The sequence below is a fragment of the Lissotriton vulgaris genome, chromosome 6, assembly GCF_964263255.1.
Source record: "Lissotriton vulgaris chromosome 6, aLisVul1.2, whole genome shotgun sequence".
NCBI lineage: Eukaryota > Metazoa > Chordata > Amphibia > Caudata > Salamandridae > Lissotriton > Lissotriton vulgaris.
Genome location: NC_141694.1, coordinates 900603642 through 900623342, shown reverse-complemented (window position 1 = coordinate 900623342; position 19701 = coordinate 900603642). Strand labels below are relative to the sequence as shown.

General features: G+C 42.5%; 1 protein-coding gene across 1 annotated transcript in view; it reads right to left on the bottom strand.

Annotated features, from left to right (window-relative positions):
• NPHP1 (nephrocystin 1) overlaps window positions 1-19701 on the bottom strand; it is a 699686-nt gene that overhangs the window by 405762 nt on the left and 274223 nt on the right. Inside the window, exon 8 of the mRNA XM_086926892.1 lies at window positions 2184-2238. Within this exon, the coding sequence (XP_086783018.1) occupies window positions 2184-2238 (55 nt within the window). The remainder of the gene's footprint in view (window positions 1-2183; window positions 2239-19701) is intronic.

The following is a 19701-nucleotide window of genomic DNA, read 5'->3' as shown; positions in this document are numbered from 1 at the left end:
CAATGCTTAGTGACTGTCAAGATTGTGACACTTTCCTGAACACAATACCTCCCGGGGATGCCGAAGGTATATTAGTGGTGATTTTAATACTCATTCATTGTAAACTTTTATATTGCAAACAAAATGTTTTTTAAAAATGAGGGTTCTGAATAGTCCAAATTTGGTTTAAAAAAACGTTCCTCCTCATTGACTGCGACTGGTTTCATATCGTCTGTAGGTGCAGGCCGGGTGCTGCCTTTCCTGTAAAAGGTGGAGTGGCTGCTTCAATCAGCTGGTCTATTTTTCACACATGCACTGCCCCAGGCCCCTGGAGTGTAGTGAGTTTCTGCCCTGGTAGATTGGGGTAAATTCTCTAACTTTGCCCATGGGGGAGGGGGGGGGGGGGTGGCAAAGGGACTGTTGGTGTCATTTTGGGTGGGCCAGCCTGCTCCCGTCTATATTTTTAATTCATATCCCCTGACTTCTAGTGGGCTTAAGGCAGATTAGGGTAAACCCCCGATAGCCCCCTCAAGGCAACTGAAAGACTGTTCCTTTTTTCTCTATAACTGCTGGAACACTTGTCCATGCCTGAGTGGCCACTCCGCCATTACTTGGTATCTTGTGAGTGAATTCATACTAGGGGTTCATGATCCTGCGGTGATCCACCAACAGGGATCCAGTGGGGAAAGGTAGTCACAAGTACAAGGCATGGGTGGTGGGGTGGTCAATAAGGGGAGAGAGTAGCGCCTTTGGATTAGCTGCAAAACCCAAACGTCTGAAATTATTGACCTCCAGAGGTGCAGGTGATGGTGTATCCTGCCCTCTCACTGGATGCCTATGGTGGTCAGAGGGCATACTAAAAAGGTTTGGAGGCTGTGGCAGCTGGGGGGGCTGGCTCGATTTCCCGCTACCTGTCCAATGTGACAGAGCACCACAGGGTTTGAAGCCAGTTTTCCAAGTTGACATCCTGACGCACTAACAAAGCTCAACAAAAAGTCAAAAAAAAGGTCACTCAAAAATGACTGGGGGTATCTCTTCTACAGTTAGGCGCTGACTGGCACAGAAAGAAAAGAAGAACTGACATACGCACGTTAGTGTGGCGCCTATTTAGGCACTACACATGTCAAGTCCGGTGCAGACAGAGCAATATGGGCCCGAACCAAGCCACCAACAGGCGCACAGGGGTACTGCTCACAAAAGATTTCCAGATCCAGTCTGACACCTGGGGATTATCCTAAGGTAAGGAATCTAAAACTAGAAGTCCCTATCAGATGCTTATTGCCATAGGGTGTTGATGAGGAAGACTGGAAGAGCAGGCCTGGTTTATTATCTCCTGGGATTTGGGTAGAGGGGCACATTCCTGTGGGAAAGCTCTGAAATTCAGCTGTACTGATTGGGGGATAATGGGGGTACTAGCGAAAGCTGCGGGGCTCTTTATCTTGGGTATACGGGGGAGCCAAACAAGCACCAGATAATAATGTTTATTTTGCAATTTAGGTAGGTCTGTAGCGCAACTCAATATTGTGCATCTGTGGGGGTTGCCTGCAATGCCACAGTTGGAGTAATTAAGTAAATATATGGACGTGCATGGAGCTGAGTGGTTTGTTTATGAAGGGCGAGGCTACCGGAGTATATTTGAGAAGGTTTGGGGCCCATGGAGGAATAATAGGGGTAGGTATGTACATGTCTTTGGTGCTTGACAAAGACCATGAAGAAATTATTGCAGCAGTTGTTGCATGTATGGAATGTTTATTATTCGAAAAAGTAATGTCTATAATTCCCGGAATTGCTCTGCAGAGATACCCACCGGCGTACTATGTCACATACCACACCATGTCATTTGTAAAGCTGGCTTTATTTCAAATTAAGAAAAGAGTTTAAAAAATTTTTTTACCATATAACAATGACATTGCCTCTATCACCATCGTTTGAACACAAATAATCAAGAATAAAGACAACGCAACAGTTTGCCATAAAATCAAGTTACAGTTATGCAACAAAAAAAACAAGATGTGTGTAGTTTTAATGTTTGCTGCATGCCATTTGTTTACATAAACACATTTTGCCAATGAAGAACTTGATGGTACAATCATGTTTCATTAGTACATCCACAGATCATTTAAGAATACAGGTTAATCAAATACATTTCCATACACTAAATAGGTAGCACATTGGAGTTGATACATGATACTTGTAATACTTGCCTCTGCAATTGGTTTTGTTGTCGAATTCAACTCAGACTCAGAACTTATTTTGGCACTAATGTGAAAAAAGAGACGCTGAAGTCAACAAAATGCACTTTTAAGATTACATTTGTTATTTATCTTAACTTTTCCAAAAACGGAACACTATTCATTGTGTCACTAGGGACAACAGTTCTTTGTCTGTACTTATATATTGGCTTAGTTGTAATTGGATTCATTCTGTAATGTTGTGGTATATAAGTCCTGTGTGATTTCCAATTTTAATACAATGACACCATGTTGCAGACCAATTCTCTCTTTCGGGAAAAATCTTACTATGAGATGCACTGAAACAACACGATAAATGCAAAAACAACAAAGATGATGGCTGGATGCTTGAATTAATCTCAAACACTGGCAATCGCTCAGGACCGCATCCCAATCCATCATTAATCGCACACAATACCACCTCAGTTTGGACCCAGTCGTAGTCGAATCACCCTTCACCCTGCTCCTAATGGGAACAGTCCAACCTGACCCGCTGGCCAGGTCCTCTCTAAACGGAACACAATCAACCTACAACCCATTTCGTCCTAATTAGGGCTCTTCAGCAGGGTATAGCTTGGTTCCAGTGGCACAGTGAGCTCGGGACCCACGTCTGGGCATGCCCAGCACACTTAGGGCGTGAAATGCAAAAGCAACAAGGTGATGGATGGAATGCTTGACATAAACTCAGCCACTGGCTATCTCTCGGGCTGCATCCCAATACATTGTGACAGCATGAATGTTTGGATTAGTCTTCTTTTGGCCAAGAGCAATCTTGCAAATGCGATCAGAATTTTCAGCTGGTTTTTCAAATGCGAGCAGTAATTCTTTAACGCTGCAGTAGCCAGTCAACATTTTTGGTAGATTTTTTACTCGAGCAGTTGGAAAATAAACCTGCATGCGTTTTAGGGCAGATACTTTATCCTATTTGATTATTCATTTTCTTTCACGCAAAGAAGCTCTTTAAAATGTTTTTTTTATACAGGACAGATGTGCCATAGAGACTGGAAGGCTACAGTCCATATAGTAGCAACTTCCTCTTCCTGTTCTGAAGACTCCTCCTTCTGTTTTGCACAGCCCATGGTCACTTTGGATTAAGATTTTGGAGGGAAATCGCTCTCTTTGTCTGCAATCTCTGCTGCATCCAGACCCAAGGAATCTTAACGTTTTGAGAAAAATAAAATAAGTTTAATGCAGCACTTTAGAAAGTTTGTTGCTTGAGAGAATGTATGGACCAGTATTATTTTTATTCCTTTTAGTTTTTTAGTATTTTCTATCTTTGTGAGAGGGTGGCCTGGAATCTGGTTTGGAGTAGGGGGACCATGTGGGATTAACTTTCCTTTTTTTTAAGGGAAAATGTTTGCACTTTTTTTGATGGGTGAAATATACATTTTTTCAATTTTCCTGTATGGTTTTTGTGAATTTTGCACTGATTTGTTTATTATTTTAATGTGATGTTGTTTTGTTGTTTGGGTCCTATAGTCTAGTCAAATTAGTTAAAAAAATGGGCTAACCTAGAACTAATTGCAATACAATTTCTGTGAGTAGATTCTTATTGAAAAATTCCATAGAAAACAATGGTGAAAAGTCTACCACTCTATCATGACGCGTTAATCCAATATGGCGGATTTTTCAAAATGGCTGCCCATTATTACAGGGAATAACTGTTTAAATGCCAATGAATGGTATCATTTTATATGTTTTTAGGGACCAGAAAGTCAAAAATAACATCAAAAATTGTTTCTGTTGACCATAATATCAAATAATCGCGGAATATGTTAGATAGACAACAAAGTTTGTTTAATTTTTTCGTTGACTTATATGACAAAGTGTGACGGAACGTAAATATTACAATTAACTTTTGAAATAAAAAGTTTGCTATTGTTTGTGTTTTGTTTTGTAACTTTGTTGTTATTGTTTGTTTTTTTGTTAATCAAAAATGTTTTATTTATGTGTTACAGGTTCTTGAGTGTCAAATGCAGGAGGTGGGGAGGAGAATAACCCTGTTGACAACACGGGCATCAAGCCCTTGTCCTTTTTTAGGAAAAGTGATGTACCTGGTGAATCCTCCTCTGGGCAGAAAGAGCCTGGGAGGATCACTCCTACATCAATGGCACCACCACCACCAAAACCTATACCCATGTCTCTCAGTTGCTGCAGTGACTGCAGTCGTACTGAGGGGTGAAACTGAAAAGGAAGGTTCTCAGCCACAGATCAAATCATTGCAGGAAAGTCACCAACAGGAGCTGGAGTCAACAAAAACTCTTACGTGGGGGGCGCTAGAGAGCTGGGCCACAAGATGGCCACCGCTTAGTGAGTCTCTGCTGGCCGGAGGACTTATCCTTCAAATATTCTGTGATAAAAGGGGCATCTGGACCTGTACGGAGGTGCCTGCACACCCCTTGCACTATCTCATTTGATACACCTGTTTTTCAGGACTGGAAGACAGTTGGGAGAGGACACACGGGCGCCATTCTGGCCAAGCCCTGTGATGGACTTGGTGGACCTGCATGTACATGTTGCGTGGCTCCCGAGTCTGGGAGAGCATCAGAAGCCCCAGGGAGAGAGTGCATACATTCTCAGAACATCGCTCGGCCACTTGGGAAGGGGGGCTAGCGAGGACGGGCAAGGCCTTGCCGGGTGGCTGCCTGAGTGACGGCAGTCGGACGATCCCTGCATGGCTGACGGAAAGTAGGCCGGGGGAGCACGGGCAATCAGCTGTGGTGTGCAGAGTTGCGGCAGCCCAAGCATGCGGAGGAGAGTGGGTAAGACACGGCCATTATCCCCTAATGCTGCGATTGCAGCGTGGCTGCTGCCTAAAATGATGAAAGCTGCACTGTGCGGAAGGGACATACAGAGGCGGGCTGACTTCAGTCTGGTGGCCTGCGTGATTGCATTGCTCTTTGTTCTGCCAGCTCTTGGCCGGGGGATGAACTGCAGATCCCTACTAGAGTGCCGCGGTGGGTGGGGGCACTATCTGGATTCTCCTCCAAGGCACAACCTGAAATAAACTGCAAGCCCGTACGTCTTCTGAGCCGCGATTACAGCTGAAGCGGCACTATGTGGATGGCTGCCTGACTACAAAGGCGAGTCCCGGTTTAAGACTGGGCCTTATTATCTGCTGAGACTTGGGCCCTTGGGTGGGAAAATTGTTAGGAGCTGGTCTGCCTGGCCTTGGGCCACTGCGGGATCTGGGCCCGGTCTGCCTGCTCGTGCCCCCGGGATGCACTACCGGGTTGTGTGGCAGGGAGGGCATGCAAAATTCCTTGGGCCAATCCCCTTTGATCTCGCCAATGTGCCATGCTTATTCAATTCAAGCTTTATTTTGGCAGTTTGAACCATCAAAGCTCCACAAGACAGTTAAAAACATTCAAAAGGAATTACAGATAAAAACAATAAAACAATGTAAGTTTGAAAAACTTAGATTAGGCACATAAAAACTAACGATTTGAGATAGCAAACTTCATTCTAGTGGCCTAATTTGGAAGCAAAACATTTCTGTTGCAAAGAAGTTCACATAAAAGAGCAAAAAGCACAGTGCGAGATGTAAAGTGCATAACTGTGTATACTGGAACCCCAATAGACAACAGTTAGACAATAGACACAGCACGACTAATAAGGCATGGCATTTCTACTACAGAGTGGTTCATATGATAAAAATAAAGTACAAAATATAAACTGCATGATGTAATATACTGCATCCGCTGAAAAACGATACTTGGACAGTAATCCCAGCACAACTAATTCAGCAACAACATGGTGTAGGATTTGCCATCAACCTTGTACCCTGAGTTTGTCAATCTACCAGGGGTCAAGAAAAGAAACAGACAGGGAACAGACAAATTCCCAATTCTATAAAAACCTCAATGGGTCAGTATTAAAGTCTAGATAAGATTTGTAAAGACTAGAATACTTGAACATACTGAGAATGAGGGTCAATGGTCCCCTGGTTAAGTTATTATCTGTGGTCTGAGTAACCCAGTGTCAATTTAAGCTCTTTGATTTTCTACTTAGCTGGGAGACACGTAGTAAGGGGTGAATCCCATAGGTCAGGAAACCCAAGCAGACACAGCCTTTTCTTGATGCCATTAAGCCACTCACTTTTGTGGAATGTGTCCTTCTCTATGAATTCTTGTAGGGCTTTAGCATATGGGGCTAGTCCTGGTGTTGCCCTCAGTATCCTCCAAAACATAACTGGCCTAATGAATGCTTAGTTTTCTATAGACCCGGCACCCCCATGTCAAGGTTGAGTGGATGCATTGAGGTACTTGCCGGGAGAGTAACTAGGCTCCTCTGGAGCTTGTTTCCCGTCTTGATTAAAACAGCTATGGTTTGGAAACCCCATAATTCTGCCTCATTAAAAGCTCTTCCCACTGCTTTAGCATCATAAAGTTACAGCACCGGATTGACAGGTTTAGTAAATGATACCCGGCCCACCGCCATTGATTTTGCCAGTGTGCCACATTTTAATTTAAGGTCTGCACCCATGAGCCTGCATAATCGATTGCCACCTGCACAGGAGTGAGTGAGGTCTGCTTGTGCCCTCTCTTTTTTATACCCCGTTGTGGGTAAGCCAGGATAATGAAACCATCTGGCGCTGACAATTGCAATTCTCATTGTGCAATGTACCTCCTGACTCAAGACAACACAGACCTACCATTCATGCAAGATGGGAAAAACTGGTGCACAACAGTGAGAGATCTCCCTTTGAACAATGCAGACAAACTAGGTCAGCCATGGATGCCCACCTACCAAGTCAAGGGACTGGAGAGGGCACATCTCAGGAGCCAGACATACGTATTATGTTTTTGGATCTTAATCATAGGTTAACCACCATTGATACTAAAATTAACTGAATGACTGATCGATTTGATCATCTGAATAAAAGAGTTGATTGGCATGACGAGCGAATTGGACCGCTAGAGCACTGCACATCAGAGTTGGAAGATGAAAACTCCGCAACTGGAAAAGAAGTTACTCAGGATGGCGCATGTTCTAGTGATCATTCAGTACAAGGATAAAGATTTGGAGGCAAGATCGCGAAGAAACATTTTGGGAATAATGGGCATCCCGGAGTCAAATGCCATGAGACATATGGAGGACTATCTATAGACAATGCTTCGTACACTATTTGGGGATGCACTTTCTGCCATATTAATTGTTGAACGAGCCCGCAGATCGATTGGTCAGTGACTTCTTCCTGGAGGAAAACACTCACAACATCGAAAAACATTAGTAAAAAATGTAATAAGGGGTAGCTCTCTCCGGATCTGCAAAGACTAGTGCGGAAAGAAAAGAAGTGTCAGCGCGCTGGAGTGGTGTCTATGTTGGCCTATGTAGGTGCCCCACACGTCACTTCCGGTGCAGATGACGCCACGTGGAGCCAATCAATGCCACCTACCTACTGGCTTGCAGGGGTACTCCTCTTGAGAAAGTTCCGTATCCTGTCTGACGCCTAAGGATAATTCAAAGGTAAGGAATCTGCGACTTCAAGTCTTGATCAGATGAACGACTGCAAATTCGAGCCCAGGAAGAAGTTCTTAAGTACAGCCTGGAACATTCACTGAGGGATCACAGTCTCCGCAGAAGCGACCAACAACATTGCCAGCTACTCCAAAATTCACAGCAATAACTGCTTCAAGTTCACTGCCAACCTCTGCAATGGATTGGTTTCATTCAGCAGGACTTAGGTCAAGTGCAGAGGCGCAGGCAGGCAACTATATTCTGAGACTAACTTGATACCCCAACAGAGGTGTACCTGGCTCAACATCCGTTGATTTATTGGTATGGGAAGAGCGTAGAGTGGACAGGGCTCAGCAGGATGACAATAAGGTTACTTGTATGTTGGTAGCTGGTGTAGTTGTCATAGTTAGAAGGACCAGTCTCTAGTCTCAAAACATGTAGAGATTGGTGATGATTAAAATAAACAAACACTTCATTCTAAAAGATGATAGTGCTCCCCAAACAAATGAATACTGTTGCGTTGTCCCAGAAGTGAAAAACGTCCCCAATTACATTCAAAGATATAGTGTCCAAAAACAATTCGTTCACGTTTTTTAAAAATTTCTTTCAAATAAAGTTTTATTCACATTTTCTTGAATTCATTCAATCTTTCATGATATTCTTCACAATGAATAACTTCTGTTACACATTTCAAGCCCTTGCCCAATGCATTTGGGGCATTAGCTCTTCTACAGGGGCTATATTTTCTGTCAATAAGAGAACATACACAGCATTGTAATGCACATTAAACAAAATACTGTTAAAAATCACAGCTCAGAAAACGTTACTAATCAGTTGGTTAATGCCAACAAACCTTATCTCCCAAGGTGCTTGGTGATGAAAAAATGGTAGAGGTGCCTAGGTGAAAAGAGTGTCACCAAAGAAAAGACGACGGTGTTTGTCGATCATAAATAAAATATGGAGTGAGATGTTAAACCACGGTGTGCATGAAAACTGTAACTTTATTGGGGATTAGATACACGCTTTTTTTGTGTGAATGTGATGCTCAGGTGTAAAAGTATCACACCAGGGTCAAATTAGTCGTTCCTCAAAACATACGCATGTCCGACATATATAAGGGTTGTAACTCCGTTAAGATAACAAACATTAGGAGCGGCGTATTCCCTGCAAAGTAATATGTGGGTGAAGAATTAGAACAGTCAACAGGTGGCAAGCACGTAATCTCTTGAAAGTGAAAAAAAACGTGCACACAAACTCCAAAATTCACAGCAATAACTGCTTCAAGTTCACTGCCAACCTCTGCAATGGGTTGGTTTCATTCAGCAGGACTTATGTCAAGTGCAGAGGCGCAGGCAGGCAACAATATTCTGAGACTAATTGGATACCCCAACAGAGGTGTACCTGGCTCAACATCCTTTGATTTATTGGTATGGGAAGAACGTAGAGTGGACAGGGCTCAGCAGGATGACAATATGGTTACTTGTATGTTGGTAGCTGGTGCAGTTGTCATAGTTAGAAGGACCCGTCTCTAGTCTTAAAACATGTAGAGATTGGTGATGATTAAAATAAACAAACACTTCATTCCAAAAGATGATAGTGCTCCCCAAACAGCCATGGATGACAAGGGCAATTGGTCTGATATCTTAAATTTGGCGAGGGATTATACTCCGGATGGCCCTGCTCTAATTTTCTGACTAATACATCACAAGTTACATATAGGAGGACTACTCTAAAAAACTTCTATTAAATCTAAATTTGGTGGATGGCTTACACCGCCTATAGTAAATAATACACTGAAATGCAGTGGAGCAGTGTGCATGGCATAGAAGCCACACTAATTATATGTCCAGGCTAGTTCAAACTGTGGTTCAACATTAGGCTTTGAAATGAGTAAATGGTGATTGTCTGATGCAATAGAAAGCCTTTGCTTCCCAAAAATAACAAGATGTCGTCACCCACCCCTATACTTTGTTTAATTTCCTTGCTGGGCTGGCAGTGCTGGTTTAAAAGACTACCCTATATTATGTATAGCTTTCATGGAGAAGACGGACATATAGGTAAATGGACACCACACTTGGAACAGGTAACTTACTTGCACCAATGAGCAATACAAAATATATGATTCATGTTGTGGTGGTTGTGAGGGTCTGGTAAACTAAAGTTGATAATATAATGTTTGGGGGGGATCATTCTGCATTAATGGCTGGCTTTCACACTTGACTGGATTATATATAGTTTCATTTTCCTTTCGTTAACATATATCTATCACCTGCAAGTTCTTCTCAGACCAGTTGTTTCCTTTACCAAGACTAAACTATCCCTCAAAATATTTTTACTTTCTAGTTCAACACTACAGGCCTATCTCATTTGTCTGAAATCTTAAAGCACATTTGGAAACAGCCACAAGGAAGGCCATTGCCTATCTACTTCAATGGGAAACAAGAAGTCTTAATGAGGGATACCCTATGGACTTGAGGGAGGTGGTCTGGTTAGGAAACTGCAGATTAGAGGCTGAAATAGCAAACTCTAATTAAGTGGTTGACTTGTGGTCTGTTTGACAAAATGTTATTGTTCGAGTGATCAGCCTGGTACTAAGCATGGGCGAATTTTGCGAATCTCGCGTTCGCGAATTTTGCGGATTTGCGAACTCGCAATCCGCAAAATCCGCGAATTCTCGCGAATTTGCGGATTTTTTTTTTTTTGTGTTTGCGCGGGTTTCTGCCAGTTCACGAGGGTTTTGTACACTTTCGCAAATTGCGAACTTACCTGTCGGGTCGCAAGTTTCGCGAACTTGTTGTTTCTACGTGTCCAGCCTGTTTGGGACACTCTTCTTCATCACTGCCACTCTCTGTCACCACTGCCACTCTCTGACTACTCATGCCACCCTCTGGCCCACCCATGCCACCCTCTGTTTCATCACCACACCCTCTGGTTGTCCAGTGTACATTATTTTCGGCAAAGCAAAGCACACCTTCCCTGCCTCAAGTGACCTGAATTAATTTGGGGCTGATTAATGTGTCACAGAATATTTTTTTAGCTGGCACCTGCTTCCTTAGTGCGCCCTGATTAGTGATCTTTTGCACTTGCTAAGTGCTTTCATTGTTGCAAAATTAGTTACAACACCTGCCCTGCCCCAACTGACAATAATGAATTAGGGGCTGATTAATGGATTTTAACTTCCAGCCTGGCTCCTGCTTGTCTCCCTTAGCTGTAATTCAGGACCTTTGTGGCATATGTGTAACTATTCTGAGGTTCAGAGCAGGGTCACATAATAGTTGCAACTGGCAACTGAACTCTGGAGGGGCCCCTCAGGAAGCACTACAGGAAATGGCTACTAATGATGAGCCTGAACTTTTGAACCTGGTAAGTAGTTTCAGTTTTGCTAAGATCGTATTTCTGCAATTTAGCACTTATTCGCGGGGCGCGAAGTTGTACTGGGAAGCCGCGAACTCACGCGAACAGTGCGAGCAGTGCGAGCAAAATCCGCTGCTCGCGGATTTGCGGATTTTGCGGGAGATTCGCGAATCTCGCGGATTGCGAATTTCCCGAAAATCCGCAAAATCCGCGAGCGAAACGGATTTTCCGCCCATGCTTACCTGGTACATGGAGCTATTTGTCTGGGACTGATGGTCAGAGATTGGTTCTTCTCACTACTAAGTTAATGGCACACCACTGCTCTAGCCTATCCTCCATCATCTTGCTGCTCATGCACCATGATGATCACATTGACTCTCCTACATTCACATTTTATTTTTGATCTCACAGCCCATCTCTTCTGTAAGAAGAATGCTCCATAGCGCTACAGGTTTATCCATTTGCATACAGTATCCCTTTTATTTTCTAAAATATAGCTACTTTTTAACTTTGTGGGTTCTCCCTATTTTGCATTTTCCACAACTTGTAAACAAATTGATTAGACAACTTAGTAGTCAGGGGGCTGAAGGTTTGCATTTGGTAACTGAACTGTCCTCAACAGATGTGATGTGCCCATATACTTGATGTATATATGCTGTGCTTGTTTATCTTTCACTGTTTCCAAAATTCCCATATCCATTCATTCATGAAACCTCTTACCCTCTTCTCCCAAGTTGTGTGTTATGAGTTGAAGTGTGTCTTAATTTCCACTATCATCAGATCTAACACGTGGCAGGGCAGCTATGGTTAAAGTGATGCCTACTGTTACAGGAGGTGATTACCAAAATGTACACATTTGCCCAACCCATCCAACCTACCTAGGCATGAAAGAGACACCATGGTGCAGAAACTTAATTGCAACAATGTAATACAATGTATGCCTCATAGACTATACTGAAATAACCTTCTCCCGAGTACGGATTCCTGTGACTTGAAAGCTTTATTATCTTTACTAAAGTAAATAACTCAACATCGTGTTGGTAGTTGTGCTGTCATGGAAGTCTCAGTCTTGGATTGTCAACCCACTCTGTGTTTTTGTTCAGTATAGTTCCTGTGATGCATAGGAAGAATTATTGGGCTAGCTTACTCACAGTCATCATTAGTAAGAAGCACCTTATTTTTACTGTGATGTGTTCCCAGTTAGTGCCGGGCCACAACCATCAGCATTGAAAAGACCCTTTGGAAAACCGTGAGGTATGGGCCAAGTGGGAGAGGTAGCAGGCATAGCTTTATCCATGCAGGTATGAAAAAAGTATGTTGGTGTATGTTGACACTAGAAGTCATTAGTTACAGTGTGTAGGGTTTTGGCAGTAAATAAGTAGTATACAACTATTAATGATGGGAGAATGGGTGCAGGGCAGACTGGTCAAGACAAAGAATCCGAAGCGTGTGTGGTCATAGTCATGTTTGTGTTATGGCTTGGGATGTATGTGACAATTGCTTTATGATGGGACAGGTGCAGAAGACAGTCTCTTCAATATGTTGGTAGTGCTGCCTTTTTAATTCACAGTGATATTACGCTAACTAGTAATGCAAAGACAGATATTCAAGTAACTCATTTATTAACAAAAAATAAAATGAACTCCCTCCCTACCTTCTCACAACTGGATCACAAATGTCTGACTAACCAATACTTTTTTCAACCACCACTCTATAATTAGTTCTCTTTCCTACCAATTGTTTGCTCCCTGAAATGATATTGCTACTGCCATCAATTCATATGTTTTTCTGTTGGCCAGAGTCAGTCTCCCTTCACATTTTGCACCTCACGGATATAGAGACTGTATTAACGACATCAAGTCACGAAAGACCGCAAACATTCCTGATATCAGACTAGTCTAGTGCCATCCTTTAAATCAGCCCATGCCTGCACCTGGCTCATCCTGGAACAGAATCCAGGCAGTATAATTCACTTGTCATCCACTCTCAGTCCTCCAGTCCTACATCCTCCTAGTTAGAATGCCAACATAACCCACTACTCGTGCATCGAATGCACCCCCCAGGTGTATACAGAAACCCTAACTTATTATATGCCTGCTCATTCGAAACAAAGACAGTGAACGTAGGCACTGTCTAATGCAATATGTGTTTTCATTTATGTGTGTGGCACACAGTAACATTAAAAAACCTTTGGCCTGTTCACTGCAAATATAGTACCACGTACATAAATAAATATCTTTTTTGCACCTGAAGGCACTTGCATCCACCATTTTTGCTGCAAAGGAGTGGCCAAACATACATATATACATACATACATACATGTATATGTATATAATGTATGCAATGTATGTTTTGTTATATAATAAAAACATATATGCACTCATTGATGTATTTATAAACAATTTATTAAAATATATAGATATACAATGACAAATTTAAATGTATCTGTATATCAATGTGTGCATAAACAATATATGTATTTATGTGTGATTGATTTTATGCATATATATATATATATATATATACACACACAATTATATATCCATGTTATAAACATTCATTTTATTTATAAAACATATTGCATATATACAATATATATCGTAAACGTGCATGTTTATTAAATATAAAATTTACATAAATGCATTGCAAAAGAAACAAATATATTTATATAATGTAAAAGAAATATTTATAACTATCTCTCCCTATATAATGTGTGTGTGTGTATATATATATATATATATCTGTGTGTGCAATATACATCACCTAAAGTTACAGATGAAGCAATGCTGCTTGTAAAGTATTACACATAAATATTAAAACTAATTTTACAAGACATAAGACATCCCTCGCCCAGCCCCGTCAATTCGGCGCCATGCAGGTCTTGCTCCAAGTCAAGGATGTCTGCCTAGTAGTGCGTATCTTGCTCCTGAGTGTGAGAGCCTCTGCTGTGGCAGCGAACGGGGGCAGCATTCTTTCATACTATAAAATCATCGCTCTGCCAGGCTGTAGTCCTTCCTAGGCTTGACGCCTGCTGCTAGCAGACGGTGGAGTGGTTTTGCACTTTAACAATTAGCGGTTATAACCTCTGCCTCAGAAAAACAGCAGGTATCTAGTGCCATCGTCATTCACAGGGGGGTGCAGGACACCGCAGTGGTGCGGCCTACCTCTGCCATAACTCGGTTGGGTGGGATTGATACAAAAAAGTTGTCAAATAAAAGTTGTAAAAATAGACAAGACCGTGGACAAAAATATAAAATAAACAAGGACGAGTAGGAATCTCATAAAGTGAAAATATAGTTTAAAAAAAGTAATGGGTGGAGCAGAATGGAGTGAATTGGATTTTTATTGGACGTTGGGAGCAGGAAACATGGGCGTCCGCAGGGGGGGGGCAAGGAGGGGCACTTGCCCCCCCTGGAGCACCCCTCCTTGCCCCCCCCTGCGGACGCCCATGAAAACTGTGACTTCAAGACGGGGTTCTTACTCTCTTTCCTCTCCTTTCTTTTATTTGCTTCAATTTGAAATGGATCCAAAAAAGAAAGACGCTTTTGCTGGAAATGTAGTATTTTTCTGACATTTTAATTCCAAAGTGCAGCATTGGAAATAAAAGGCTAAAAATATGAAAAATAGATAAATAACTAAATAAAGTAAGACAGAGTGTTAGCAAACTGGCCAAACTAATTTTATTCACACCAAAACACATTAGCGCCACTTTTACAGAGTTTGCCAGGGAAGCACTATTTTTGTTTTCTTGTCTTCGTTTTCCCTGGACTTGGAACTAGTGCACCAATCCTGGAGGTACCAAAATGTGTGGATTGGAAAACAAAATGTGTGCTGCGGCTCTGCGTCCAGTGATGTGTTTTTTACCATACTGCTTACGTTTTGTAAGGATATAAGCAATGGCCATTGAAATGGGTCCATTCAGGGCCCTGTAGTCGTGTCCTTAACTTTTCAGGCAAACTCACTCACTGATTTCTGAATAGTGAGTGTAAAAGCATTAAGGTAACCATGTTGCTCCTGCTTACATTTCCCATGGTTTGCTAAATTTTGCATTCCCTATAAGTGTTTGCTTCTTCCAGGATGTTCCTTTTTTTTTTGTAGGCCGCATATTGCTCTTGTCTAGTGCGTAATTTAAATTGCGCATCCAGGTGTTTATAGCGGGCAACCATTGGGTTGTAGTTGAAAACAGTGGGAGTTTTTCTCAGTGGGGCAGTACGGTGTTCAGTGGGAAAGAGGATGTGGCACTATGGTCAGAGCTGCTGAATTTGGAACTGGGAACCAGGTTCAGCCTTAATAACCAGCCCACCAGATCACTCTCCTGCGAGAGCACAATCACATGCTAGACCTTAGAAGGCTTCGCAACACCTTAGAAGTCCTGGTGTCTTCGCACCAGCAGGTGGACCCTAGAATGACAAGTGTAGGTTAACATTCAAGGCTTGTCCACCACTATCGATACTGAAGTTCACCTCCATTCTTGCGGGAAGGCCTATGAAGCAGCACACCCTAGAACAACAGTCACTGAGGTCACAGGACCCTTGAGAAGGGCCAGCTCTAGGGTGGTGCAACCAGTGTGACTGCACCGGGTGCTGACTTTAGGTGAAGGCATCATGTTTGCAAGTATATTATGGTTTTAAAAACGCTGGGTGCCTCCTTCCTGGCATCCAGCAATTTTCGGCAACAATAAAAATGTCATGATGACTCTGGTAATTAATGTCATGGGGAAGTTTTGACTCATGGAAAGGTAGCTCAGATGGTTAATGTACCGGCTGCAAAGAACATGCGCCATGCAGATCACAAAGTGCGCATACTGTAAATAGGTCAGTGGGTTACTGCTTTTGTCAGAGATCCTTTTGTTACTTGCAGTTTATAAGTTAAAATCCTAACTTAGAACAGTGAGCTATTAACTGTCATCTAAGAGCTGCATACAAACTGCAAGGTATAAATTCGAGCGTTATGTCGTCCCCCCCATCGTCCCCCAGTCTTTGATTATCCTAATGTCCCAAAAAGTGTTCTTTTGGACAGAAATCAATTCTGATTATTAAGGAGAACCCCCAACCATGGTAATACGTTTTAAATTCCGGGTATTGTGTTTCTTCAGACCAATCACTATAAAACTATACGGGCTACTAGTATGGTTGTCATGTGACTCCTACACCTTGTAGTCCTTAGTCTTATGTAACATTTTCTATACTGTGATTTACACACATATTGATTGTCTATGTAAGGTGTGTGATGTAAAGTGCTCTGACACCCTACAATGGTTTGAGTGGCGCTGTAAATCAAATTAAATGCATCTGAGAGAGAGTGGTTATGGAGACTTGGGGGGCACAGTTAAAGGGTGGTAGTGAGGGAACCCATGGCAGAGGTGGTTATTGGGGGGCACTAACAAACATTAATGCACAGAACACCAGTGCTATGGCTGGCCCTGCTCTTGAGGCCAGTCTGCCTCACCCAAAGGTACCTCCATTGGCCTTGTTTCAGCAGCAGTAGCTGCAATTCACCAGGGATTGGCAATGCAGGATTTGCACACACCAAACTAAGTTTGCAAACTTCACAGTCTCCCTGCTTCATTCACAAGCACTTTTAACATGTGCTGCCTGCTGTGGGGCCACTGGAATCAATTATGCAGCAAAGGATGACAACATTATGCCGTAGTGTTGACTAAATTATGCATTAACAAAAAGGCTGCAGCGTAATGCAGTATATTTTCAGATATTTTATTATTTTGACGTGTGTACACATGCTAACAGTCTCTGGAAAGATTTTGCCTTATTAGTACCAGTGTAACATACAAATGCAGCAGTGAGAAAGGTGACCAGTCAACCTTTACAATAGGCCATCCACTCCGTAGCAACACAAGTCACATTTTATATTAAATTTTGTTATGTTTGAGCTACAAACAATTTATTAGTTTAAATGGTCAGATCATGCAGCAGATCTTGAATTATGAGGCAAATATGGCAGAGCCATAATTTTAGAGAAAACATTTGCAAACTAGGATACTTTGCCATTCATGTTTGAACTGCTGTTGTTGAAAAAGGGTGAAGTGCTGATGACAGAAACTCCATGGCTCGGAGACAAAGTACTTGTGTTTCTACATTTTATCGTATTTGGTACGTTCTGTGATTAGAAGCATATCCCACTTTGTGAATATATTTTAATGTCAATAACTCATTATAACCTTAAATAATCATGTGTATCCATTGGTTGATTAAACTGGGCAGTGAAATGCCAAACAAATACTAAAAATTGGGATGTTTGAGCATTCTAGCCACACCTCTGGCTCCACCCACAGATCCAATCCTTGGGTTATTCCCACCCTCCGATTCTCTGCCCACTGTTCCCTTACTTTTTTTCCCCCACTTCGACCACTGTGTAAGACTCCGCATCCCTGGACCTGTGATGTGGCGCAGCTGCGGGCGCCGCATGTGCCACACATTTACGGTGCCGGGCTTCCGCATAAGGGAGCTGGCCATTATTGTATCCCTAAACGTGCGTACGATGTCAGTTTGACATTGACTACACATAGAGGGACTCTAAGTTTCTTTTAAAAAATATAGCTAACGTTTGGACCTATACATTTTATTTTGTATACATTAATTGAATGTGTGTAAAATTTTGCAATGCCCGGGGAATTCTAGTAAAGGGTGCACCGAAAATCGAATCATGCTGAAGACAGCCTTGATTGGTGTTGGATCGAGGACCCAGAAGTCTGCACACCTAGCAGACAGAGATAAAGCACCTTGTCCGAAAGTTTAGCGTTTTCCCTACAGGTGGTGTTTGTTGGCCCGTGGCAGGGTCAGACACATGTCCTGGATTCCTGGCATTTAATTGAGTCTATCCTAGTTATGCGCCACAGTGTTTTGTGTGCCCCACCTGGCACACATCATGTCGGAGGATGGTGATGACGTTAACATTTTGCCCCCCCCTGGAAAAATTTCTGCGGACGCCCATGGCAGAAACACAATGAGTTGGCTGGGCAGGAGCAGGCTGCAGTAAACAAAATGACCGCATGCTAGTGCACGAGTACGTGCCATGTGCACTGCTTTCGAGCAGTAAAAGCAGAGCTTTAAGTGGGCCGGGTCTCACAGGATCTGGGCACCGGCAGATTTTGTAAGGAGAGGCCTCGAAACGGGTCTCTATAGGGCTCTGTTTTGTGCCTTAGCACAAGCGGTCAGATTTTAGCCGGACTGCAGTGACAGCAGGTGCGTCGATGTGCGCACGCTTGCACTGCTCACTTCTCTCTATTGGAGAAGTGACGGCATGAGGTCATGCCAGGTGAGCTTTGTAGGGGAAGGGAAATCCTTTAAAGAGTAATTTCTCTCTGGATTTCCCTTCTCTTTTAAAACTCACAGGCAGCAACATTGTCGTGGTGTCACCATGGCTTTAAGTGGAAGCGTTCTCAATTTTCTATATAACACGCCATAGTTGCTGCTTATTTATCTTATGCAACTAACAACCATTGACACAGCCAATAGTCCTGACTTGTTGTAGGTATGACGCTACTTGTCTTATCAAATATGTGGATGCAGTGACAGAAACAGCAAAATACAAGTCAGGCGGCACACTATGCTAAGCACAGATTTTTAGCTTACCTGTTTTTAAGCCACGCCCTTAATGACATTGGCCGCGCACCTTTAGGAGACCCCCAGTTTTTTCATCCCATTTAAAGCCCTGAGTAAAAGCATCACCGGCGTTATTTTTCGAACATGCCACACATGACAAGGCACATCTGTCTTAATTCCATATATTCTCCAGTAAATTCTGTGTAATTACACAACACAGAATTCCACGAATTACGACTAACCCTACTTATACATCTTGCATAGCTCAAACCTAGCTGGAACATAATAGATAGCTGACTTGTTATAAGGGCACAAGTCAAGGGTGCACCCGGGTAGACAGCGTCTACCCACTCTTTTCACAGGATGGACGCCGCCCACCCTGCAAAGAAGTTGGGCCCTGCTAAAATATGCTGAATTTGTGTTGTTGATACATTCACCAGTGCCTGCACTTGGTCGGCTTTGAGTCTGAGCAGCAACATGCAGGTGGCAAGGAGGCTTTGTTATTTTAAATTTCAGCTGCGCACAAAATAAACGACGAATTTAAGGGCCCATCAGGCCTCCTTTTGTTTGAGAATGCTGAATGGGAGCTAACTGGGGCTTCACGCCTACACATAAATGCAATGTAGGAGAAATAAAGGCACACAGCTTATTACTTCACAAGTAATAAGAAGCATGCTTTTGACTTTGTTCAGTCCCTGTAAATAAGAGATTGGTGTGCACAGTAAGAATGTCAGATGTGTTGGTGTGTCCCGGTATATACACATATAACAATTTAAATACCACTATTTTGTCTTATTTCTTTTATAGCACTACTCCCAATGCAGCGTTTACAAAACATGTAAACATTATACATTGACGATAAATCACCTAAGTGTGTAAATCTATCTACACAGTGTGTTACATATGACAGTGAGGGTTAGAAGGTATAGGAGTCAAATGTCCTTCGTAGCTCACTGTCCTATATGAGAAGGATCACTATAAATAACCAAAGACCTGATTATGTGGGACAACATAAATTCTTTTAATATCAAACTGGCACTGAGGGGGTATCCACCTCTACCCAATAGCTGGTCTACACAATTTACCAGTCTTATCCAGTCCTAAACACCCGCAAG